Below are 26,601 nucleotides of genomic sequence, written 5' to 3'. Positions count from 1 at the left end.
CTTTTGTAGCAGAACAGTGCTTGACTTTGACTTTATTAAGTGAATGCTTGAAAGTATTCAACATTAAGTTCAATTTCATTCACATTAATGTTTCTTTATTTTGGGATGCTCCAAAATCACTGCAGATGGTGATTGCAGCCATGAAATTAAAAGATGCTTACTGCTTGGAAGGAAAGTTATGGCCAACCTAGACAGCATATTAAAAAGCAGAGACATTACTTTGCCAACAAAGATCTGTCTAGTCAAGGCTATGGTTTTTCCAGTAATTATGTATGGATGCGAGAGTTGGAGTATAAAGAAAGCTGAACACCGAAGAATTGATGCTTTTGAACTGTGGTGTTGGAGAAGACTCTTGAGAGTCCCTTGGACTGCAAGGAGATCCAACCAGTCCATTCTAAAGGAGATCAGTCCTGGGTGTTCATTGGAAGGACTGATGTTGAAGCTGAAACTCCAATACTTTGGCCACATGATGTGAAGAGCTAACTCATTTGAAAAGACTCTGATTCTGGGAAAGATTGAGGGCAGGAGGAGAAGTGGGCAATAGAGGATGAGATGGTAGGATGGCATCACCGATGTGATGGATGTGAGTTTGGGTAAACTCAGGGAGTTGGTGATGGACAGGGAGGCCTGGTGTGCTGCAGTTCATGGGGTTGCAAAGAGTCAGACACAACTGAGCGACTGAACTGAACTGAACTGAATGTTTCTAAATACAGTGTTAACACTTCATAAATGTTTAAAGCAACTGACTTTAAGTAGATGGTGACTGAAGCCATGAAATTAAAAGATGCTTACTCCTTGGAAGAAAAGATATAACCAACCTAGACAGCATATTAAAAAGCAGAGACATTACTTTGCCAACAAAGGTCTGTCTAGTCAAGGCAATGGTTTTTCCAGTAGTTATGCATGGATGCGAGAGTTGGAATATAAAGCCAGTCCAGGTTCATTGCATGATGCTTGGGGCTGGTACACTGAGACAACCCAGAGGGATGGTACCGGGAGGGAGGAGGGAGGAGGGTTCAGGATGGAGAACACTTGTATACCTGTGGCGGATTCATGCTGATGTATGGCAAAACCAACACAATATTGTAAAGTAATTAACCTCCAATTAAAATAAATAAATTTACGTATATATATATATATATAAAGAAAGCTGAGCGCTGAAGAATTGATGCTTTTCAACTGTAGTGTTGGAGGAGAATCTTGAGAGTCCCTTGGACTGCAAGGAGATCCAACCAGTCCATCCTAAAGGAGATCAATCCTGGGTGTTCATTGGAAGGACTGATGTTGAAGCTGAAACTCCAATACTTTGGCCACCCGATGGGAAGAGCTGACCCATTTGGAAAGACCCCGATTCTGGGAAAGATTGATGGCAGAAGAGGAAGGCGATGACAGAGGATGAGATGTTGGATGGAGCACCGACTCAAAGGACATGAGTTTGTGTAAACTCTGGGAGTTGGTGATGGACAGGGAGGCCTGGTGTGCTGCAGTCCATCGGGTCGCAGAGAGTCAGACACAACTGAGCGACTGAACTGAACTGAACTGAACTGACTTTGAGTACAGAAAGCTTGTTCTCAAATAACTTTTGGAGTGACATGAAAAAAAGCTGGTGACTTGAGTCCAGGTCTCTAACAATAACTGTATCTTCATTGGTGAATTTACAGGAGCAAACTTCAAGGTTGAGAGACACAGGTCTCTTCCTCATCCTGCCAGATGCATCCTGCTTGACCCATGAGAATGGCAGTAATAACCACCAATATCTCCTGCATTTGCAATGGGTACACAGCTAAGCATTTAGAAATCCTTGATTAGCAATAGTTCTTACTCAGTGAATTTCCTCACTGTTGTATGTTCCCTTGCCTGGTGCATTAACAGATTTGACTTTGTAAATTTCTCTGTTTACTTCTGGTGGCTTTTGTTTTATTGCATTAAAATTTTTATGTGTGCAGTTTCATATTAATTACCAGGAAAAGAATAAACAGAGACCCAAACTTTTAGAATTGGAAAGCATCTTGGAAATCACAGACACCCTCATATTATAGCCTGATATAATTTCAAAGCTCTCCCATTAAATATAACTAGATATATTGAGTAAAAATAAAATAGAAAGTTACTTTAAATTTTCAACAAAAAAAAATCCTTAGGCTTCCTAAAAAAGGGATTTAAATTTAGGACAACAAATGTCTAATCTATCACTGAGGCTCCCCTGGGTGTTGAGGATATGTGTGGAAGATTATTCTTGGTTACTTTAGTGCTCAGTTTGAATACTAAGACAGAAGCTAAAGCCTTAGATCTGAGGAGGAAGCAGGATGAGGAAAATGGGAACATTTCAAAAAGCTACGGTCCTCAAGGGGTTGCACTTGCAAAGGTCTTTGAAAAATCTCAGTAGCCCATAGAAAAATCAAAAAAAATTCTGTGTTCTGGGTTCTAGAGAATTATTCTTTCCTGTTTGGAACCAGTCTGTTGTTCCATGTCGAGTTCTAATTGTTGCTTCCTGCCCTTCATACAGGTTTCTCAAGGGGCAGGTCAGGTGGTCTGGTATTCCCATCTCTCTCAGAATTATCCATAATTTATTGTGATCCACACAGTCAAAGGCTTTGGCATAGTCAATAAAGCAGAAACAAATGTTTTTCTGGAACTCTCTTGCTTTCCTGATGATCCAGAGGATGTTGGCAATTTGATCTCTGGTTCCTCTGCCTTTTCTAAGGTTGATCAAGGTTGAACTTTTGTAAATTATTTTTAAACTGTAATATGATTTATATTAATAGAATCAGTAGCTGGATTAAAATATCATATCAAGATAGAGTCAAAGAAAAAATTAGTAAACTGAATAATATATATGAGGAAATTAACCAGAATGTATCATATTATCATAGTGACTAAAATCATTAGGGATCTAAAATGAATAGTATAGTATGTCTCTGATATATAGGAAAAACATCATACTGCTCCACTGAAACCATAAAGTTAGACCTAAGTAAGTGAAAAAATAAGACCATATATATGCTTGGGGGAATTAATATTATAAACATCATATGACTCCTCAGTTGCTGTACAAATAATTATAATACAAAAGCTCTGACAATTTCTGGTCTTACGTTTAGATCTTTAATTCATTTTGAGTTTATTTTTGTGTGTGGTGTTAGAAAGTGATCTAGTTTCATTCTTTTACAAGTGGTTGACCAGTTTTCCAGCACCACTTGTTAAAGAGATTGTCTTTACTCCATTGTATATTCTTGCCTCCTTTGTCGAAGATAAGGTGTCCATAGGTGTGTGGATTTATCTCTGGGCTTTCTATTTTGTTCCATTGATCTATATTTCTGTCTTAGGCAAAACACTCTCCGACATAAATCATAGCAGGATCCTCTATGATCCACCTCCCAGAATACTGGAAATAAAAGCAAAAATAAACAAATGGGATCTAATTAAAATTAAAAACTTCTGCACAACAAAGGAAACTATAAGTAAGGTGAAAAGACAGCCTTCGGAATGGGAGAAAACAATAGCAAATGAAGCAACTGACAAACAACTAATCTCAAAAATATACAAGCAACTTATGCAGCTCAACTCCAGAAAAATAAACGACCCAATCAAAAAATGGACCAAAGAACTAAATAGGCATTTCTCCAAAGAAGACATATGGATGGCTAACAAACACATGAAAAGATGCTCAACATCACTCATTATTAGAGAAATGCAAATCAAAACCACAATGAGGTTCCATTTCACACCAGTCAGAATGGCTGCAATCCAAAAGTCTACAAGCAATAAATTCTGGAGAGGATGTGGAGAAAAGGGAACCCTCTTACACTGTTGGTGGGAATGCAAACTAGTACAACCACTGTGGAAAACAGTGTGGAGATTTCTTAAAAAATTTCAAATAGAACTGCCTTATGACCCAGCAATCCCACTGCTGGGCATACACACCAAGGAAACCAGAATTGAAAGAGACACATGTACCCCAATGTTCATCGCAGCACTGTTTATAATAGCCAGGACATGGAAACAGCCTAGATGTCCATCAGCAGATGAATGGATAAGAAAGCTGTGGTACATATACACAATGGAGTATTACTCAGCCATTAGAAAGAATAAATTTGAATCAGTTCTAATGAGATAGATGAAACTGGAGCTGATTATATAGAGTGAAGTAAGCCAGAAAGAAAAACACCAATACAGTATACTGACACATATATGGAATTTAGAAAGATGGTAATGATGACCCTGTATGTGAGACAGCAAAAGAGACACAGATGTATAGAACGGACTTTTGGACCATGAGGAAGAGGGAGAGGGTGGGATGATTTGGGAGAATGGCACTGAAACATGTATACTATCATGTAAGAAACGAAGCGCCAGTCTATGTTCAATACAAGATACAGGATGCCTGGGGCTGGTGCACGGGGATGATCCAGAGAGATGATATGGGGTGGGAGGCGGGAGGGGGATTCAGGATTGGGAGCTCGTATACACCCATGGCGGATTCATGTCAATGTATGGCAAAACCAATACAGTATTGTAAAGTAAAATAAAGTAAAAAAAAAACAAAAACAAAACCTCTGACAGCGTTTCCACATATTTTGGTCTTAAAATTTATACATGTTACCCCAAACTTCAAACAGTATTAAAAAAAAAACAAAAATAGAGGATGAACTCTATTACATATAAGTTCTTTTCAAATGCAGTAATTAAATAAGTATTATATTGGTATGAAGTTCAATGATTAAGCTAAAGAAAGACATAAACCTATATGGACTAAAACATAACAATTAAAAACTATAAGTCTGAAAGAAAAGTATGGATAAATTAATGAGTGGTTCTGAGACCATTAATATCAATATGAAAAAAGGAAAAATAGTACAATTTATTTAATAACAGTGAAATACATTTATTCTGATTAGTTGAAAAATTAAGTTGTAAAAATCATTTTTAGGAAAAACTTAAAATATAGAAGGACATTTTTATGACACCAGAGTAACCAAGATTTCTTAAATGTGATTAAAATACATGTCATGGAGGAAATGATTAATAAATTTAAACTAACTTAAAAGTTGATGCTTCAAAATACAACCAAATTTCTTTTAAGATGGTAAAGAGATATGCCTCTGATTAGGAGTAAATATAATCAAATCATATAGCTCACAAAATAAATAGCATACAAAATATGATGTAAATTATAGAAACTAATAAAAACAAAAAATACAATTAATAGAAAAGTGAAAAGTATGTAAAGAAAATTTATAGAGGATGAAAAGTGAATAAATTTATGAGATGTTTAAAAAATGTTCTAAAGACTATCTTTTCATTTTATAGAGAAGTAGGTGATGGTCCCATCACTTCATGGTAAATAGATGGGGAAACGGTGGACACAATGGTTGACTTTATTTTTCTGGGCTCCAAAATCACTGCAGATCATGATTTCAGCCTGAAATTAAAAGACCCTTACTCCTTGGAAGCAAAGTTATGACCAACCTAGACAGCATATTAAAAAGCAGAGACATTACTTTGCCAACAAAGGTCAGTCTAGTCAAGGCTATGGTTTTTCCAGTAGTCATGTATGGATATGAGAGTTGGACTGTGAAGAAAGCTGAGTGTCGAAGAATTGATGCTTTTGAACTGTGGTGTTGGAGAAGACTCTTGAGAGTCCCCTAGACTGCAAGAAGATCCAATCAGTCCATCCTAGAGGAGATCAGTCCTGGGTGTTCATTGGAAAGACTGATGTTGAAGCTGAAACTCCAATACTTTGGACACCTGATGTGCAGGGCTGACTCATGGAAAAGACCCTGATGCTGGGAAAGATTGAGGGCAGGATGAGAAGGGGAAGGCAGAGGATGAGATGGTTGGATGGCATCACTGACTCAATAAACATGGGTTTGGGTGGCCTCCGGGAGTTGGTGATGCACAGGGAGGTCTGGTGTGCTGTGGCTCACGGGGTCACAAAGTGTCGGACACAACGGAGTGACTGAACTTAACTAAACTGAGGTGATGTCCAGAGAAGGTAAGGGATATGTCTGATTTTAGGGAGGGCAGTCTGGAACACAACCCAGGTCAGGAGAATGCCCTACATGTTTTCACAGAGTGGAATGCTATTAGTGTGGTGCATTTTTGGTCTCCAAGTTTCAGATCACAGTTAGGGAACTGTCAGTCCTGAATGTCAATGACCTACTGTGATGGTCCCTACATTCTCTTCCAGGGAACTCTCTTTCTTCAAGGGGTTCCCTAACAGTTTGAGATTCAGTTAAAGCTATCTATTTATCCATGTAAAAGTAGACCCTATGGTGGGTATTTGGTAGAGGTACCAGGTCCAAGAACAGGTGCATCAAACCCTCGCACTTCCCTTCATGAAGTGCTTTCATTTCCCATGTGGGTGCGTGTGTGCTTAGTCACTCAGTCCTGTCTGATTCATTGCGACCCCAAGAACATTGGGGTGGGTAGCCTATCCCTTCTCCAGGGGATCTTCCTGAACCAGAAATCAAACCTGGGTCTCCTGAATTGCAGGCAGATTCTTTACCAGCTGATCTACCAGGGAAGCCCTCAAGTACCACAAGACATATTAATAAGTGACTCTAAATCTGAGTCAAGGCTAAGAGGAAGGATGTTTGGGGGAGAGTTACTTGTCCGTGCTTTAACAACTGAGACAATAGGCCAAATGTATGGTAACAGGTCAACTTATAGAGCACAGAGCTTGAGGGACATTGTTGTTCTTCAGTCACTTAGTCGTGTCTGACTCTTTGCGACCCCATGGACTGCAGCACGCCAGGATTCCCTGTCCTTCACTATCTTCCAGAGTTTGCTCAGATTCATACCCATTGAATTAGTGATGTCATCCAACCATCTCATTCTCTGTTGCCCCTTCTTCTCTTGCCCTCAATCTTTCCCAAAATTGAGGGATACAGGAGTTAGTGTTTTACTGACTTGTAAAAAGTCTATAGGATAGAGTGGCACTGTCCAATAGAAATATAATGTCAAACCATGATGATATTATAAATTTTTTAGTAATTTTAAAAACAGATGAAATGTTTGGAAATATATTTTTATCCCATACATTTAAAATATTCATATTTATTAAGTAATAACTATTAATCACATATTTTATATGATTTTATTCATTCCAAATTTAAACAACCAGGTGTGTATTTTATACTCATAGACTTATCTCATTTTGGAAACTGAAAGTGAAAGTTTCTCAGTCCTGTCTGACTCTTTGAGACCCCATGAATTTAGAGTCACTTATTAATATGTCTTGTGGTACTGGAGGGCTTCCCTGGTAGATCAGCTGGTAAAGAATCTGCCTGCAATTCAGGAGACCCAGGTTTGATTTCTGGTTCAGGAAGATCCCCTGGAGAAGGGATAGGCTACCATGAATTCCATGGAATTCTTGAGGCCAGAATACTGGAGGGGGTAGCCTTTTCCTTCCCCAGGGGATCTTCCCAACCCAGGGATCAAACCCAGGTCTCCTGCATTACAGGCAGATTCTTTACCAGCTGAGCCACAAGGGAAGCCAATCTCATTTTAGACTAGCTATTAATACATTTTAGGCCTTAGGACACATCACTATGAACAAAGCTAGTGGAGGTGATGGAATTCCAGCTGAGCTATTTCAAATCCTAAAAGATGATGCTGTGAAAGTGCTGCGCTCAATATGCCAGCAAATGTGGAAAACTCAGCAGTGGCCCTAGGACTGAAAAAGATCAGTTTTCATTCCAAACCCAAAGAAAAGCAGTGCCAAGAAATGTCCAAACTACTGCACAATTACACTCATCTCACACACTAGCAAAGTAATGTGCAAAATTTTCCAAGCTAGGCTTCAACAGCATGTGAACCAAGAACTTTCAGATGTTCAAGCTGGACTTAGAAAAGGCAGAGGAATCTGAGACCAAATTGCCAACATCTGCTGGATAAAAGAAAAATCAAGAGAATTTCAGCAAAAACATCTATTTTTGCTGCATTAACTAGGCTAAAGCTTTGACTATGCTGTGATTGACTGTGTGGATCACAACAAACAGGGGAAAATTCTGAGAGAGATGGGAATACCAGACCACCTGAGCTGCCCCCTGAGAAACCTGTATGCAGGTCAGGAAGCAACAGTTAGAACTGGACATGGAACAACAGACTGGTTCCAAATTGGGAAAGGAGTATATCAAGGTTGTATGTTGTCACCTTGCTTATTTAACTTATATGCAGAGTACTATATGTGAAATGCTGGAATGGATGAAGCACAAGCTGGAATCAAGATTGCCAGGAGAAATATCAGTCACCTCAGATAGGCAGATGACACCATCCTTATCACAGAAAGTGAAGAAGAACTAAAGAGACTCTTGATGAAAGTGAAAGAGGAGAGTGAAAAAGTTGGCTTAAAGCTCAGCATTCAGAAAACGAAGATCATGGCATGTGGTCCCATCACTTCATGGCAAATAGATGGGGAAAAAGTGGAAACAGTGGCAGACTTTATTTTCTTGGGCTCCAAAATCACTGCAGATGGTGACTACAGCCATGAAATTAAAAGACACTTGCTCCTTGGAAGAACAACCTATGGTACATAGTGAAAGTCACTCAATCATGTCCGACATTTTGCGACTTAATGGACCATACAGTCCATGGAATTCTCCAGGCCAGAATACTGGAGTGGGTTAGCCTTTCCCTTCTCCAGGGTATCTTCCCAACCCAGAGATCGAATCCAGGTCTCCTGCATTGTAGGTGGATTTTTTACTAGTTGAGCCACAAGAGAATCATGACCAAACTAGACAGCATATTAAAAAGCAGAGACATTACTTTGCCAACTTAGTTCCATCTAGTCAAAGCTATGGTTTTACCAGTAGTCATGTATGGATGTGAGAGTTGGAGTATAAAGAAAATTTAGTGCTGAAGAATTGATGCTTTTGAACTGTGGTGTTGGAGAAGACTCTTGAGAGTCCCTTGGACTGCAAGATCAAACCTGTCATTCCCAAAGGAAATCAATCCTGAATATTCATTGGAAGGACTGATGCTGAAGCTGAAACTCCAATATTTTGGCCACCTGATGCAAAGAACTGACTCATTGGAAAAGATCCTGATGCTGGGAAAGATTGAAGGCAGGAGGAGAAGGGGACGACAGAGGATAAGGCAGTTGGATGGCATCACTGACTCAATGGATATGAGTTTGAGCCAGCTCTGGGAGTTGGTGATGGACAGGGAAGCCTGGAGTGCTGCCGTCCATGGGGTCACAAAGAGTCTGACACTACTGAGTGACTGAACTGAACTGATTAATACTTTGAGGTTTCCCTGGTAGCTCAGCTGGGCAGAAGGGAAAGGCTATCCACTCCAGTTTTCTTGGGTTTCCTGGTGGCTCAGACAGTGAAGAATCTGCCTGCAATGAGGGAGACCTGGGTTCGTTCCCTGGGTTTGGAAAATCCCCTGGAGGAGGACATGGCAACCCTCTCCAGTACTCTTGCCTGGAGAATCCCCATGGACAGAGGAGCCTAGTGGGCTACAGTCCCTTGGGTCACAAAGTGAAGGGCATGACTGAATAACTGAGCACATACATTAATATATTTGAGCTGCTCAGCAGCATGTAGCTAGTGGCTACCAGGCTGGATGACAGAGTAAGTAGATTATTCAGTCTACCTGGAAAAGGTAACATGGACTAATTGGAAACTGACTGCACTTACAACAGTGAAAGGCAAAACCATGTGTTTCTTTTTCAAAATTAGATGTGGATCCTGCAGAAGGGAGGATTTGCTTCGGGTCTTCCTAAAAGAGATCTCTCTTAGGGATCTTTCTTAAACTTCTGAAGTATAAGGTATCTCATCAGAAGCCAAGGCAGCCATATTAGGCCCCCAGAAAGTAGCAATGCTTAGATCAGTTCAGTTCAGCTGTTCAGTCATGTCCAACTCCTTGGGACCTCATGGACTGCAGCACGCCAGGCTTCTCTGTCCATCACCAACTCCCAGACCTTGCTCAAACTCATGTCCATTGAGTTAGGAGACAGAAATCTCCCTTTGGAAATGTTTGAGAAGTTTCCATGTAGAATAAAAACTCTCTAAGCAATGGATTCTGTGGAGCCAGCAAACACTGCCCCAGCTGATACCTACCTCTCCTTAGGTTTCTGATCCAAATCTGGGAAGACCTATAATATGTGCTAAGAGTAGGAGAGCTGGTGGATGGGATTAAGAAGAAAAAGAAAGTGACTTCATTCTCCTAGTCTACACCGGTTGGGTCAGGCTCAGAGGAGGAAAAGGAGAGGCTTATACTGAGTCACAGTTTGATTACCAAGCTAGCCCGGCATTATTTTTAGGCTGCACTAGAATTTTAATGCTAAAGTAAAATTCTACTTCTTTATTATCTAAATGTGTCTGGAAAGTCTAAGAGAAAAAAACACATTCAGAAAGAATGTTTAATGGGGAATGGTGATCAAGAAAAAGTTGGTATCTGCCTGTACTCTATCAATTCTACTCTGTTCAATAAACCAAAGTTATCTACATTAAAATTGTAATAAAAACAAAGTACACTCATGTATCATGAAATAAACATGTATACATTGGTGAGTCATTAACTGCTATTTCCAAGGATGTACCCTATAGTTGAAGTGATAGTTTTTTCTGCTATCTTTATTTTGATAATAAGTATCCTGAAGTTGCAAAGGTAGGTGTTCAATTGTTTACATTTGCAATTGTTCATGGTAATCAGAACTTTCTTAAATACAGCAAAGCCCCTCAAATTACTTGTTTATTTATTAATAAAAACATATGTTAAATAAAACATTGGTACTACTAATTTTAAAATGTTGTGTTGATTTAAACTGACTCATTACACTGTCAGATGACTTTATAAGTAAATACTCAAATTTAGAATTTAGAAATTCATTTTTTATTAATAAAACAATGACTTGTCAGTTTACAAGTGGGGTTAATTTTAATTATTATTTTTAAAATGGAGTATGTTAAACAGTCTTTTGAAAATAACTGATCTATATTACTGGACTAATATAGTAAGGTTATCAGCTTGAGTCTGAGCAATTAGTACATTCCTGAGTTACCTTCCTCCACTGCCCTCAAAGTTTGAATAGAATCATTACAATATAGTTCTAAGGAAGTTATAATTGGGAAAGTCAACCTCTTTATAAATTAATTCTATAATATACTCAGACTATTAGCTTTGAATTCCTCTATTCTTTTGGATTACTCATCTCCTGGCCTTTTCTACAGCACAATATCTGATATGTTAAATATCTATGGTATTGAAGAAAAAACTCAAATTTCTTAACTTATTCTCCATATTTAGCTCTCAACACCCTCATCTTTCACAAATAAAACTTGACACCCTTATTTCTACCCCTTGATTTTCAGTGTAAATCTTCTAATCTATATATTTAGTCTCCTTATTCACTATTCCCCAAATGTTTCATTCAAGTTATTATCACACATCTTGCTTTATGTAGGGTATCCTTTTATTCTAACTTAATCAACTGACTTGATAAGACCCATCTTAAGTTTATTTTCACCATTTGCCTCCCTCAAAACTCTGTTAATACAAGCTCACATTTCAAAGAAACAATGGGATACAGTATATAATAGGCATCAAGCTTGGGAATGAGTGAAGGGTATCTGAGTTCCCAACTGACTAGAACATCTATTAGTTGTGTTCTCCTGGTCAACTGATTCTTTGGGTTTCATTTAAAAACATCTAAAATCTTCATAATATATATATATAAATAAATTTAATACATTCATTCATGGACTGCAAGGAGATCAAACCAGTCAATCCTAAAGGAAATGAGTTCTGAATATTCATTGGAAGGACTGATGATGAAGCTGAAACTCCAATACTTTGGCCACCTGATGTGAAGAACTGACTCATTTGAAAAGACCATGATGCTGGGAAAGATTGAAGGTGGGAGGAGAAGGGGACGACAGAGGATGAGATGGTTTTGTGGCATCACCAACTCGATGGACATGAGTTTGAGTAAGCTCTGGGAGTTGGTGATGGACAGGGAAGCCTCACGGGCTGCAGTCCACAGGGTCACAAAGAGTCAGACACAACTGAGCAACTGAACTGCCTGAATACATACATACTTTAAAATTTTACCTCAGCAAAACTGTACTATTTTGAGAAAAAAATCTTTTATAGCACTTGTCATGGGATATAGCAATGATTCATGTATTTTAAAACATTGATTATCTAGCACATCAAGAGGGAAATTATATTTATTTTTTTTGTTTGCTTGATTGAATTTATTCATTAGCAAAATTTTCCCCAAACACAAAATACTTTCCGAGAATAAATGAAAAGCTGTTGTACGTGGTCTGAGATTATTTTAATTCAGTAATGAGAAATTATGTGTTGTGAGTCTCATTATTAACACTTTATTTTTAAAGTTCATCTCAGTAATATCATATTTTTTTCCTCTAACCAGGCTTTACTGCAGAAAACTTTAGAAGCTAATTAGTTATTATAGATTTAGGAAAGAACAGCCGCACACAGCCTGGCTATCTGTGCAGACAGGGATGCTATTAGGTTTCTGACAACTAATGTTCAGACAGGTCATGAGTTTAAGACAGTTCATATATAATTTTAGTAGCTGAAGGAAAACAGCATCTTATATGCACTTTCACTCTCATTCTGTAAGCAATACCTGTGCATTGTGAATGATAACAAAATTAAAGTCACTTGTAACCATAATACCTAAAATAATCACTGTTAAAATTTGAGAAATTTACTTAATGCTCTTCACATATGTAAATACTCACTTTACATATGTAAATTCACAAAGAGAAGACTGGATTCAATTTGTTGATAAAATGGGTTTTGCATTTTCTTTCATTTTATTACTATTTTACCAGGCCTCAAAATATAATTTTAAAGGTTACATAGTCAATATTTGGAGATGAGATAAAAAAGGTACTTTCAGTGTTGTGTGCTTGTGCTAAGTTGCTTCAATCACGTCCAGCTCTGTGCAACCCCACGGAATGTAGCCCATCAGGCTTCTCTGTCCATGGGATTCTCCAGGGAAGAACTGTTGCCATGCCCTCCTCCAGGGAATCTTCCTGACCCAGGGATCAAACCTGCATCTCCTGTATCTCCAACATTGGCAGACAGGTTCTTTGCCACTTACACCACCTAGGAAAACCCATAGGTGGGACCTTCTCAACCATATCTGTTGTTTTCAATCATAGGCAAGGTCCCTGACCCACAACATGGAGAAAAGTCAACTGCCAGTTAGAGAGACCCGCCTTGAACTCTGAAAAACAAACCTCTAACTGTTTGAGACATGAGACACATTTGGGCATTTTTGTTATAGCAGCTTATGCCACCCCAAATGAAATACTGTAGAATCAATAAATGTCTGGTTTATGATTCAAATTTAGGCCCCACAGTTTCCTTTTTGTTCACAGTGAAATCCATACTAAAACATATTTATAGAATTTTGTTTAAAATTATTATAATATCTTTCATCATCTAAAGTTGAACTAATTCACTTATAATCCTTCATTTTCACTTTAAGGCTTCAAATTTTAACACTTATCTATTTAATATGTACAGATATTAATTTGCTGTAAAGAATTCAATCTTTCCCTGGGCCAGAAGATAAATGCTCTGATCACATAAATCATCAGAGTCAAATTTTTAAAAGCATACCATAAATCTGAAAAAGAAAAAAATAACACTAGGATCTGAATATTTTTCTCCCAAATGCTACATGTGTCAATATAACATTATAATAGGAAAAAAATATTCTTTAGCTATCATAAGTATAAAAATCATGAGGAAATCCTGTGATAAAAGAGAATTAAAGATGCTTTTAGTTTCCTGTGATTAGATTATTAGTTAATAATGTGAGTAGAGAAATCATGGTGATCAGTCAAACAAAAGACTAGCCAGACCCAACCTTAGGACATATTCAATGGGTAATTTCACAGTCCACAAATATCCCCAAAAAGCAAAGTCATGAGAATACTCTTCCCTTTAGACATCTGTAATTAGCTGCCTTCCCTATAAAAAAGAGTTAGAAGAACTTAGCATTTTGGAAACAGTTCCAGTTTCACTGTCTCAGAGAAAACCAAGGGAAGATCTCTCCTTTCTTTCTTTTTGTTTTAATTGAAACATTTTTAAAATGGTGGGGAGTATGTAAAAGCTTTTGTGTTATCATAGGGCTAATTCAGGAATCTTGGCCCAAAAATGTCAAGTCAGCTTTTCATTTAACTTCCAGAGAAACTATTAATTAGTTATTTTGCAAAGAGAAAAAGATGTTAATGAACAAGCAGAGTCATTTGACCAAAATACATTTTAGGCTTAATGTAAAATTTAAGTGGGCTGTGGTTGAAAAGCTTTCCTCAAGATAGAATAAGCTAGTTTTGTTTTGAAAGAAAACCTGAAAATTCCTATGCTAGTAGCAGTGTAGATTTAAAACATAAATTAATACATATTAATTCAGGAATTAGCAGCTGTTGATACATACTAACATATTTCAAAGAAGATTTGGCATAAATATACATATAATGCATAAAATAAATTAACTCTAGATTTCTGAATAGTGTCAACTATAGATTATTAATATATCATAAATTATTATATTGCTAGTATATATGTATACATGTTTTTTGAACTTGTGGCATGTATATACATATATATGTAAAATACATATGTATACAGAAATATATGAGTATAAATAAATATATAAACATAGATAAATTAAGGGCCACAAGTTTAATACACTAATAGGCAAATTACCTGAAGTGGCAGAGCCCTCCAGGTTCTCAGTGTAACATTATGAACAACTTTTTACATAAAAAAAATTCCTTTCCACAACTGCTGACATGCTTTTCAGGATTTTTGTTTGACTCCTGCCAATTTGAATCCCTAGACTGGAATAAATGCAGAGCCATCTGTTCTGACGTGGCTGTGGCAACAGCTCTAGGCTCACTGAAGCAATTGTTTCTATTGCCCTCAGTACGCGTGATATGCTTCACTTCACAGCATCCCTGCTGAATAAATTGAGCTTAACTTGTATCAGGGATATAATCAGGTTAAGGTCTTGGTAAAATTTCTCTGTGCCAGAGTAGCTTAACCCTTGCAGCTCCAAGCCTCCAAAAATGTGTACTGGTGGTTTGAACTTTTTATGCCATTCCCAACAATTTCCTCCATCATTAATGACTTCTGCATGTAGCATTTTGGGGATATCTTTCAATACGTTAAACATTATGTAATCTTAATGTTTAAACAGACGCTTGTTGAGCCTCGTTAATTCATTTAAACCAAATGGTTCTATGAGCATGATGAGGCGACTAGTCTTTTTGAGGCATGGCGATTTAAAATAGGAGGCTGAGTTCAAGTTTATATGCCTGCTTGTCATGTAGAGATCATGAAAAGAAGATCAGACAGGAAGTGTGAAGTAAAAATGATTTTGCTGGCATAATACAGAAGCTTCTGGGCTGAATAAGATCAGTTTGACCATAGACTGCGCATATCTGATCGAAATAAATAAATGGTACCTCGAGTAAGTTTCCATAAAATCTAATAATGGAGAACACAAATAATGCCCTGAGAGATCATTCCATTAGTAATGCATTTAGTTGTTTCATAGGATAACAGAATATAGAAAAGATAAAAAATGTTTAAATAGGCCAAGATTTAGGTAGTTTATGCATTTATAAGAATATAAATATTATATGAAGGTAAAATATTTGAAAGATATGTTGTTTTCCACTGGGATGACCCAGAGAGATGATATGGGGAGGGTGGTGGGAGGGGGGTTCAGGGTTGGGAACTCATGGACACCTGTGGTGGATTCATGTCAATGTATGGCAAAACCAAAACAATATTGTATAGTAAAAAAATAAAATTAAAAAAAAAAACAAAAAAAGAAATGGTAAATCAAATGAGAAGGAATATGCTAAAGCACTATTGAAGATATATTTTAATAAGCAAACATATTTTAAGGTATTATTGCTATATTAACAAAAAAAGTAAACACCACACATTTTAAGGTATTATCATTATATTGACCCCACCCCCCCACCCCCCAAAAAAATGCACAACCCCAGCTGGTATGATAAAAGTCAGGTAAGAAGAAGATGCTCAGGTAGCCAGATGCTGACTTAGGAATCAAGAACCAAGAAATAAAGATGGAAGCTTGAGATACTATTCAAAAGCCAGAAAGTTGGTTGTTATCTTAAGCCAGGAGTCTGTACTCCAAGAAGGTAGATAGAGAACAACTACCTATTGACAAGAAGTATTCTCCAAAAGACAGAGCATATTAAACAAACAAACAAACAAAAATGATGGAGATTTTGAAAGATGTGAGATGATGTCTAACTTTTTTACCACTGTAGCCATAATGGCTGGACAAGGCAGCACCTGGAATCATCAAATCATAACTGATGAAGGAAAGAGTAAGTCAGAAATGAATAGATGAGGAAACTACTCATAGATATTGATATATATATATATATATATATTTAAAAAGTAGTATATAGCTAAATCTCCAGCAAAGCAGAAGTAAAATTGTGCATAAATGTTTGCAGGAAGTCAGTAAACCAGGGGCTGAGACTGGGAAGAGAGAGGACCACTGGGCCTAGGTCTCAGCATTTGGGGGGAGGTTAGAAGAGAAAGTCCTGGTGTCAGTGGGTTGCAAGATGGAGAAAAATGGAAAGACTCAGAAATTCCAAAGTCTATGAGCCAAAGGAAAATCAGAATTCAAAGTTTTGGTGTCTTGGGTAAAACTCTTTGTTTAATTAAAAAATGCATACTAGCTATTGATTGCTCAAATATAAAAAACACTAACCTCTTAGAGAAGGAAATGGAAACCTACTCCAGTAATCTTGCCTGGAGAATCCCATGGAGGGAGGAGCCTCATAGGCTATAGTCCATGGGGTCACAAAGAGTCGGACACGACTGAACGACTTCATCTCACCTCAACTCTTAGACTGGTGAAGAATTTGAGTCCTATCTATGGTTGTGAGCTGTGTGCCCTGTGGTGAGGATCATAAATACAATGAAACGGGCCCTCTTTGTTTCTGGTCCTTATTCAGAGAGATGAATACTGCATAGAGAGATGAATACTGCAGGGTGGCAAGAAGCAGTCTTGAGACAGGCAAGCCAAATCAACACATTTTATCTACAGAGAGCCTTTGTGCACAACAGAGGTTCTTGAAGTTTGATACCCTGAATCAGGAGCATCAGCATAACAAAGCATTGGTTGGAAATGCAAACATTTCCGTGCTCAGTTCAGTTCAGTTCAGTTGCTCAGTTGTGTCCGACTCTTTGAGACCCCATGAATCGCAGCACGCCAGGCCTCCCTGTCCATCACCAACTCCCGGAGTTCACTCAGACCCACATCCATCGAGTCCTTGATGCCATCCAGCCATCTCATCCTAGGTTGTCCCCTTCTACTCCTGCCCCTAATCCCTCCCAGAATCAGAGTCTTTTCCAATGAGTCAACTCTTCACATGAGATGGCCAAAGTACTGGAGCTTCAGCTTTAGCATCATTTCTTCCAAAGAAATCCCAGGGTTGATCTCCTTCATATTGGACTGGTTGGATCTCCTTGCAGTCCAAGGGACTCTCAAGGGTCTTCTCCAACACCACAGTTCAAAAGCATCAATTCTTTGGTGCTCAGCCTTCTTCATAGTCCAACTCTACATCCATACATGACCACAGGAAAAACCATAGCCTTGACTAGACAGACCTTTGTTGGCAAAGTAATGTCTCTGCTTTTGAATATACTATCTAGGTTGGTCATAACGTTCGGTCGAAGGAGTAAGCGTCTTTTAATTTCATGGCTGCAGTCACCAGCTGAAGTGATTTTGGAGCCCAGAAAAATACAGTCTGACACTGTTTCTACTGTTTCCCCATCTACTTCCCATGAAGTGATGGGACCAGATGTCATGATCTTCGTTTTCTGAATGTTGAGCTTTAAGCCAACTTTTTCACTCTCCTCTTTCACTTTCATCAAGAGGCTTTTTAGTTCTTATTCACTTTCTGCCATAAAGGTGGTGTCATCTGCATATCTGAGGTTATTGATATTTCTCCTGGCAATCTTGATTCCAGCTTGTGTTTCTTCCAGTCCAGCGTTTCTCATGATGTGCACTGCATATAAGTTAAATAAGCAGGGTGACAATATACAGCCTTGACGTACTCCTTTTCCTACTTGGAACCAGTCTGTTTTTCCATGTCCAGTTCTAACTGTTGCTTCCTGACCTGTATACAGATTTCTAAAGAGGCAGGTTAGGTGGTCTGGTATTCCCATCTCTTTCAGAATTTTCCACAGTTTACTGGGATCCACACAGTTAAAGGTTTTGGCATAGTCAATAAAGCAGAAATAGATGTTTTGCTGGAACTCTCTTGCCTTTTCCATGATCCAGCGGATGTTGGCAATTTGATCTCTGGTTCCTCTGCCTTTTCTAAAACCAGCTTGAACATCAGGGAGTTCACAATTCATGTATTGCTGAAGTCTGGCTTGGAGAATTTTGAGCATTACTTTACTAGCATGTAAGATGAGTGCAATTGTGTGGTAGTTTGAGCATTCTTTGGCATTGCCTTTCTTTGGAATTGGAATGAAAACTGACCTTTTCCAGTCCTGTGGCCACTGCTGAGTTTTCCAAATTTGCTGGCATATTGAGGACAGCACTTTCATAGCATCATCTTCCAGGATTTGAAACAGCTCAACTGGAATTCCATCACCTCCACTAGCTTTGTTCGTAGTGATGCTTTCTAAGGCCCACTTGACTTCACTTTCCAGGATGCCTGGCTCTAGATTAGTGATCACATCATCATGATTATCTGGGTCATGAAGATCTTTTTTGTACAGTTCTTCCGTGTATTCTTGCCACCTCTTCTTAATATCTTCTGCGTCTGTTAGGTCCCTACCATTTCTGTCCTTTATCGAGCCCATCTTTGCATGAAATGTTCCCTTGGTACCTCTAATTTTCTTGAAGAGATCTGGAGTCTTTCCCATTCTGTTGTTTTCCTCTATTTCTTTGTGTTGATCTCTGAAGAAGGCTTTCTTATCTTTTCTTGCTATTCTTTGGAACTCCTGAGGTCATTAGGTGCCCAATATGCTACTGGAGATCAGTGGAGAAATAACTCCAGAAAGAATGAAGGAATGGAGCCAAAGCAAAAACGATACCCAGTTGTGGATGTGACTAGTGAAAGAAGCAAGGTCTGATGCTGTAAAGAGCAATATTGCATAGGAACCTGGAATGTCAGGTCCATGAATCAAGGCAAATTGGAAGTGGTCAAAGAAGAGATGGCAAGGGTGAACGTGGACATTCTAGGAATCAGCGAACTAAAATGGACTGGAATGGGTGATTTTAACTCAGATGACCATTATATCTACTACTGCGGGCAGGAATCCCTCAGAAGAAATGGAGTAGCCATTATGGTCAACAAAAGAGTCCGAAATGCAGTACTTGGATGCAATCTCAAAAACGACAGAATGATCTCTGTTCCTCTCCAAGGCAAACCATTCAATATCACAGTTATCCAAGTCTACGCCCCAACCAGTAATGCTGAAGAAACTGAAGTTGAACGGTTTTATGGAGACCTACAAGATCTTTTAGAACTAACACCCAAAAAAGATGTTCTTTTCATTATAGGGGACTGGAATGCAAAAGTAGGAAGTCAAGAAACACCTGGAGTAACAGGCAAATTTGGCGTTGGAATGCAGAATGAAGCAGGGCAAAGTCTAATAGAGTTTTGCCAAGAAAACGCACTGGTCATAGCAAACACCCTCTTCCAACAACACAAGAGAAGACTCTATACATAGACATCACCAGATGATCAACACCGAAATCAGACTGATTATATTCTTTGCAGCCAAAGATGGAGAAGCTCTATACAGTTAACAAAAACAAGACCAGGAGCTGACTGTGGCTCAGATCATGAATTCCTTATTGCCAAATTCAGACTTAAATTGAAGAAAGTAGGGAAAACCGCTAGACCATTGAGGTATAACCTAAATCAAATCCCTTGTGATTATACAGTGGAAGTGAGAAATAGATTTAAGGGCCTAGATCTGATAGAGTGCCTGATGAACTATGGAATGAGGTTTGTGACATTGTACAGGAGACAGGGATCAAGACCATCCCCATGGAAAAGAAATGCAAAAAAGCAAAATGGCTGTCTGTGGAGGCCTTACAAATAGCTATGAAAAGAAGAGAAGTGAAAAGCAAAGGAGAAAAGGAAAGATATAAGCATCTGAATGCAGAGTTCCAAAGAATAGCAAGAAGTTTCCGCCCTAGACTCACTGTATCAGAAAACTGGTGCTTCCAAGACACAATATGTGAGATTCATAATACAATGAGACATGGCTTTGAAAAGAACTTTAGGTTGGTAATTTGTACATTTGGTCTCTAAAGAGATAAATATGCGTGATTGCAAAGAGATTTGTTTGCTTTGCTTTGAGGAATCTTACATGTTCACAAGTGCAACAGTTATGTTTTACACTTGTTAATATGAAAAAGATTTCTAATGAGAATTGCTTATGATGTTACAGCTAATAAAGAACAACATAGGTTAAAGGGAACTATTTGTGAGGTTGAAAAAAACTAAAAGTATGTTTTGCTAAACTATAAGATACTAAGCACACAAGCCCCATCTAGTGGCCTTTGTACCAAGAGTTCAGTCAAGGTTTCTAAAGGGTACAAGCCAGCTACGGGACTACGGATTTAGATCCAGCACTTTGATACCTGGACTATAGCATGTGTACATCATACTGTCATATCTTTTTATGCAAAACACTCCTCAAGCTTTTTAGAACCTCTCCTAAATTTCAAATCTAGAATCAGAAAGGAACAAAATATGTCATCCTATATTAGATGCTTTTATATATTTGTAGACATATATGGATAGAGTTGTGGCTTTTCAGGTGGTGCTAGTGGTAAAGAAACTGCCTACCAATGCAGGAGACATAAGAGACATGGGTTCGATCCCTGGGTCAGGAAGATCCCCTGGAGGAGGGCATGGCAACCCATCTTAGTAATCTTGCCTAGAGAATCCCATGGACAGAGGAGCCTGGTGGACTAATAGTCCAAAGGGCCACAAAGAGTCAGACAGGACTAAAACTGCTTAGCACAAATGCGCAGAGACATACAGGGTGGCCATTAAATCTGGAAACGGAGGTGAATATACAAATGTTTTGCTAATATTATGACATATAATATAAAATTATCCCATAGTTCCAGAAAATTCTACTGAATAAAAATAAGGTCTGGGGGTACTTTTTTCATAGTCACACAATGTATTATCCCACAACCCCACGTCAAAGGAGCAGTGGCTGCACGGGCACAGGAGGGCTGAGAGGAGCTACTCCACGTTCAAAGTCAGGAGGGGTGGCGGTGAGGAGATACCCCTCATCCAAGGTAAGGAGCAGCAGCTGTGCTTTGCTGGAGCAGCCGCGAAGAGATACCCCATGCCCAAGGTAAGAGAACCCCCCAATTAAGACAGTAGGTGTTGCAAGAGGGCATCAGAGGGCAGACACACTAAAACCATAATCACAGAAAACTGGTCAACCTAATCACATGAAACACAGCCTTGTCTAACTCAATGAAACTAAGCCATGCCCATGAGGCCACCCAAGATGGACGGGTCATGGTGGAGAGATCTGACAGAATGTGGTCCGCTGGAAAGGGAATGGCAAACCATTTCAGTATTCTTGCCTTGAGAACCCCATGAACGGTATGAAAAGGCAAAATGATAGGATACTTAAAGAGGAACTTCCCAGGTCGGTAGGTGCCCAATATGCTACTGGAGATCAGTGGAGAAATAACTCCAGAAAGGATGAAGGGATGGAGCCAAAGAAAAAATAATACCCAGTTGTGGATGGGACTGGTGATAGAAGCAAGGTCTGAAGCTGTAAAGAGCAATATTGCATAGGAACCTGAAATGTCAGGTCCGTGAATCAAGGCAAATTGGAAGTGGTCAAACAGGAGATGGCAAGAGTGAACGTCGTCATTCTAGGAATCAGTGAAATAAAATGGACTGGAATGGGTGAATTTAACTCAGATGACCATTACATCTACTACTGTGGGCAGGAATCCCTCAGAAGAAATGGAGTAGCCATTATGGCCAACAAGAGTCTGAAATGCAGTACTTGGATGCAATCTCAAAAACGACAGAATGATCTCTGTTCATTTCCAAGGCAAACCATTCAATATCACAGTTATCCAAGTCTACGCCCCAACCAGTAATGCTGAAGAAGCTGAAGTTGAATGGTTCTATGAAGACCTACAGGACCTTTTAGAGCTAACACCCATAAAAGATATCCTTTTCATTATAGGGGACTGGAATGCAAAAGTAGGAAGTCAAGCAACACCTGGACAAATTTGGCCTTGGAATACAGAATGAAGCAGGGCAAAGTCTAATAGAGTTTTGCCAAGAAAATGCACTGGTCATAGCAAACACCCTCTTCCGACAACGCAAGAGAAGACTCTATACATGGACATCACCAGATGGTCAACACCGAAATCAGATTGGTTATATTCTTTGCAGCCAAAGATGGAGAAGCTCTATACAGTCAGAAAAAACAAGACTGGGAGCTGACTGTGGCTCAGATCATGAACTCCTTATTACCAAATTCAGACTTAAATTGAAGAAAGTAGGGAAAACAACTAGACCATTGAGGTATAACCTAAATCAAATCTCTTATGATTATACAGTGGAAGTGAGAAATAGATTTAAGGGAACAGATCTGATAGATAGAGTGACTGATGAACTATGGACAGAGGTTCGTGCCATTGTACTGGAGACAGGAATCAAGACCATCCCCATGGAAAAGAAATGCAAAAAACCAAAATGGCTGTCTGTGGAGGCCTTACAAATAGCTGTGAAAAGAAGAGAAGTGAAAAGCAAAGGAGAAAAGGAAATATATAAGCATCTGAATGCAAAGCTCCAAAGAATAGCAAGAAAAGATCAGAAAGCCTTCTTCAGTGATCAATGCAAAGAAATAGAAGAAAACAACAGAATGGGAAAGACTAGAAATCTCTTCAAGAAAATTAGAGATACCAGGGGAACACTTCATGCAAAGATGGGCTCGATAAAGGACAGAAATGGTATGGACCTAACAGAAGCAGAAGATATTAAGAAGAGGTGGCAAGAATACACAGAAGAACTGTACAAAAAAGATCTTCATGACCTAGATAATCACAATGGTGTGATCACTCACCTAGAGCCAGACATCCTAGAATGTGAACTCAAATTGGCCTTAGAAAGCATCACTACGAAGAAAGCTAGTGGAGGTGATGGAATTTCAGTTGAGCTATTTCCAATCCTGAAAGATGATGCTATGAAAGTGCTGCCCTCAATATAACAGCAAATTTGGAAAACTCAGCAGTGTCCACAGGACTGGAAAAGGTCAGTTTTCATTCTAATCCCAAAGAAAAGTAATGCCAAAGAATGCTCAGACTACTGCACAATTGCACTCGTCTCCCACACTAGTAAAGTAATGCTCAAAATTATCCAAGCCAGGCTTCAGCAATATGTGAACTGTGAACTTCCAGATGTTCAAGCTGGTTTTAGAAAAGTCAGAGGAACCAGAGATCAAATTGCCAAAGTCCGCTGGATCATCGAAAAAGAGAGTTCCAGCAAAACATCTATTTCTGCTTTATTGACTATGCCAAAACCTTTGACTGTGTGGATCACAATAAACTGTGGAAAATTCTGAAAGAGATGGGAATACCAGATATGCAGATGATACCACCCTTATGGCAGAAAGAAAAAAAGAACTAAAGAGCCTCTTGATGAAAGTGAAAGAGGAGAGTGAAAAAGTTGGCTTAAAGATCAACATTCAGAAAACGAAGATCATGGCATCTGTTCCCATCACTTCATGGCAAATAGATGGGGAAACATTGGAAACAGTGACAGACTTTATTTTCTTGGGCTCCAAAATCACTGCAGATGGTGACCACAGCCATGAAATTAAAAGATGCTTGCTCCTTGGAAGAAGGGCTATGACCAACCTAGATAGACAGCATAGTAAAAAACAGAGATATTACTTTGCCACAAAGGTTCGTTTACTTAAAGCTTTGATTTTTCCAGTAGTCATGTACGGATGTGAGAGTTGGACTACAAAGAAAGCTGAGTGCCATAGAATTGATCCTTTGGAACTGTCGTACTGGAGAAGACTCTTCAGAGTCCCTTGGACTGTATGGAGATCCAACCAGTCAATCTTAAAGGAAATCAGTCCTGAATACTCATTGGAAGGACTGATGCTGAGGCTGAAACTCCAATGGTTTGGTTACCTCATGTGGCCAAAGAACTGACTCACTGGAAAAGACCCTGGTGCTGGGAAAGACTGAAGGCACGAGAAGGGGATGACAGAGGATGAGGTGGTTGGATGGCATCACTGACTCGATGGACACAAGTTTGAGCAAGCTTCAGAAGCTGGTGATGGGAAGCCTGGTGTGCTGCAGTCCACAGGGTCACAAAGAGTTGTACACGACTGAGTGACTAAAATGAAGTGAACTGAGAGCAGGGTAGGTTTGGGGCCTCCTTGGCAAGATTCCAGCTGAAAGACTTCACTTCTCAGAGAGTCCCAGAATCACTATATCTAAGAAGAGAAGGTACTAAGCAAGAGAAAGATAGTCAACAAAGCAAATTTAATAACCCTGGTGATAGAGGCAGACTTTTATTTCTAATATGAATAATCCTATTTTGCAATATTTACTAATGATCAACACAATTGTACTCATACACAGTTCATATATCACTACCTATAGTCAACATAAAACTTCCCCTTTGGATTGGTTTTATAGATCAGTTCCATCAATAACCAAGAATTAATTTTAACGAAAATAAGTCTCAGGTGATATAGATTACATGTAATTAGAACCAAAGTATTGCTACTTTGAGTACTAGCATGTTTGTAATATCATTGAAAGGTATAATGAAATTTAAATAATTGATGTTTTTCTCTTTTTAAAAAAGAAAACCCTTCAACATTTATAGCTGTTTTTGTTTCATATGGAGAAAAAGTGTAAGAAAGAATTAATTACTTTAAGATTGTTTAATAACTTAACATTAAGCTACCAAAACTGGAAGAATTAGCTTCAGATATCATGCTTCACATTTCATGTTTCAATAGAACAAAAATAGCATTGAGCAAACCTTTTCAAACAACGTATAGGATAACATCTCTTTTTAGTAATGAGAAGAGCCATCTTTTTATAAAAGACTCTTTCTTTCCTAGAAAATATTTTCAAGGTGACATGTCAGTGAAATGAAAGGAGCATTAGACTAACAAGGGAGACATAAAATTTATTATGACTATAAAAGATTTCACATCCACTAAGAGACATCTTTTTTTTTTAACTACCTTATTTTACCCACTAGAACTCTTTCAAAATTAAGTGTACTTCTTAGATCTCCCAAAACTGAATTAAAGTTTCATCTGTGAGTCAATTCAAATGTTATGTTTGGACTAGAACAGATAAAGATGACAGAGAAAAAAGACCCTAAGCAAGTATCCTCCTCCAAACATAAAAACTACAATGATATATAGAGCAACTGTCTCTGAAAATGACTTAAAAACTAGCATAACAGCTACAAGCAAGGATATAAAGAAAGAACTGCATGTATTCTGATAGTAGGAGGAGTCTTTAACCAAGACTCATACCCCTAGATGGGTATGACTCATACCCCAGAAAAGGAGGGAGATATCACCAGCTTAGAGATATTTCCTAAGAAGTGAGGGGTCCGTGGTCCAGTACTGAAGACAAGCCCACTTGGCTAATTATGAAAACCAATAAAATTACAGAGGTCAATGGGAAACCAAGATAATGCTCTTGAAAGGAATGTACATAACTTGCTTACTCCCAGTCTAAGCACAGAGTAGCAGATAGAAAACTGTCTGGTTATCTGGATGGTCTGCCAGGACCATCCCAGTGCACTCCCCAACCCACACTGGGCTCTGGTTCTAGTCTCTTTGTCTCCAGCCCTGACACTCCAAGGAAATGACTACCATCCCTCTATGGGAGAAGCTGCTGCTTGTGCCAAGCTCTGACTCCATCCTCTCTAGCCCTGAACCTGGACCTGCTCCTCACCAAGGCAATCACCAGGGCACCAGGGCTCTCATTAGATCCAAATCTTCCATCAAAGCCACTAGGCACAGGCAGACTGAAGAAGTTCACTCCCACACAAGGACACACCTTTGTGTGTCAAACAAAATGAGAAGACAAAGGAATACATTCAAACAAAATAGCAAGACAAAACCCAGGCTCAGATGGTAAAGCGTCTGTCTACAATGTTGGAAACCCGGGTTTGATCCCTGGGTCGAGAAGATTCCCTGGAGAAGGAAATGGCAATCCACTCCAGTACTATTGCCTGGAAAATCCCATGGACAGAGGAGCCTGGTAGGCTACAGTCCATGGGGCTGCAAAGAGTCGGACATGACTGAGTGACTTCACTTCACTTCACTTCACATAGATATAAGTAATTTAACTGATAAAGAGTTCAGAACAATGATTATAAACATGTTCACTGAACTAGGGAAAAGAATAGAGAAACACAGTGAAAATGTCCATAAAGAACTAGAAAATACAAAAAAGAACCAATCAGAGCTGAAGAATACAATAACTGAAATAAAAGATATACTAGAAGAAATTAACAACAGATTGAGCGGTACAGAAGAACGTAT

General features: G+C 38.8%; 1 protein-coding gene across 1 annotated transcript in view; it reads right to left on the bottom strand.

The window, feature by feature from the left end:
• Positions 1-294: 294 nt before the first annotated feature.
• Positions 295-26,601, bottom strand: part of GPC5 (glypican 5) — a gene marked incomplete at its 3' end in the record, with an annotated part of 835,169 nt that continues 808,862 nt past the window's right edge. Inside the window, exon 8 of the mRNA XM_068984785.1 lies at positions 295-515. Coding sequence (XP_068840886.1) covers positions 295-515 — 221 coding nt within the window. The remainder of the gene's footprint in view (positions 516-26,601) is intronic.

Source organism: Capricornis sumatraensis, chromosome 12 (genome assembly GCF_032405125.1).
Source record: "Capricornis sumatraensis isolate serow.1 chromosome 12, serow.2, whole genome shotgun sequence".
Lineage (NCBI taxonomy): Eukaryota > Metazoa > Chordata > Mammalia > Artiodactyla > Bovidae > Capricornis > Capricornis sumatraensis.
This window is presented reverse-complemented; position numbering and strand designations above follow the sequence as displayed.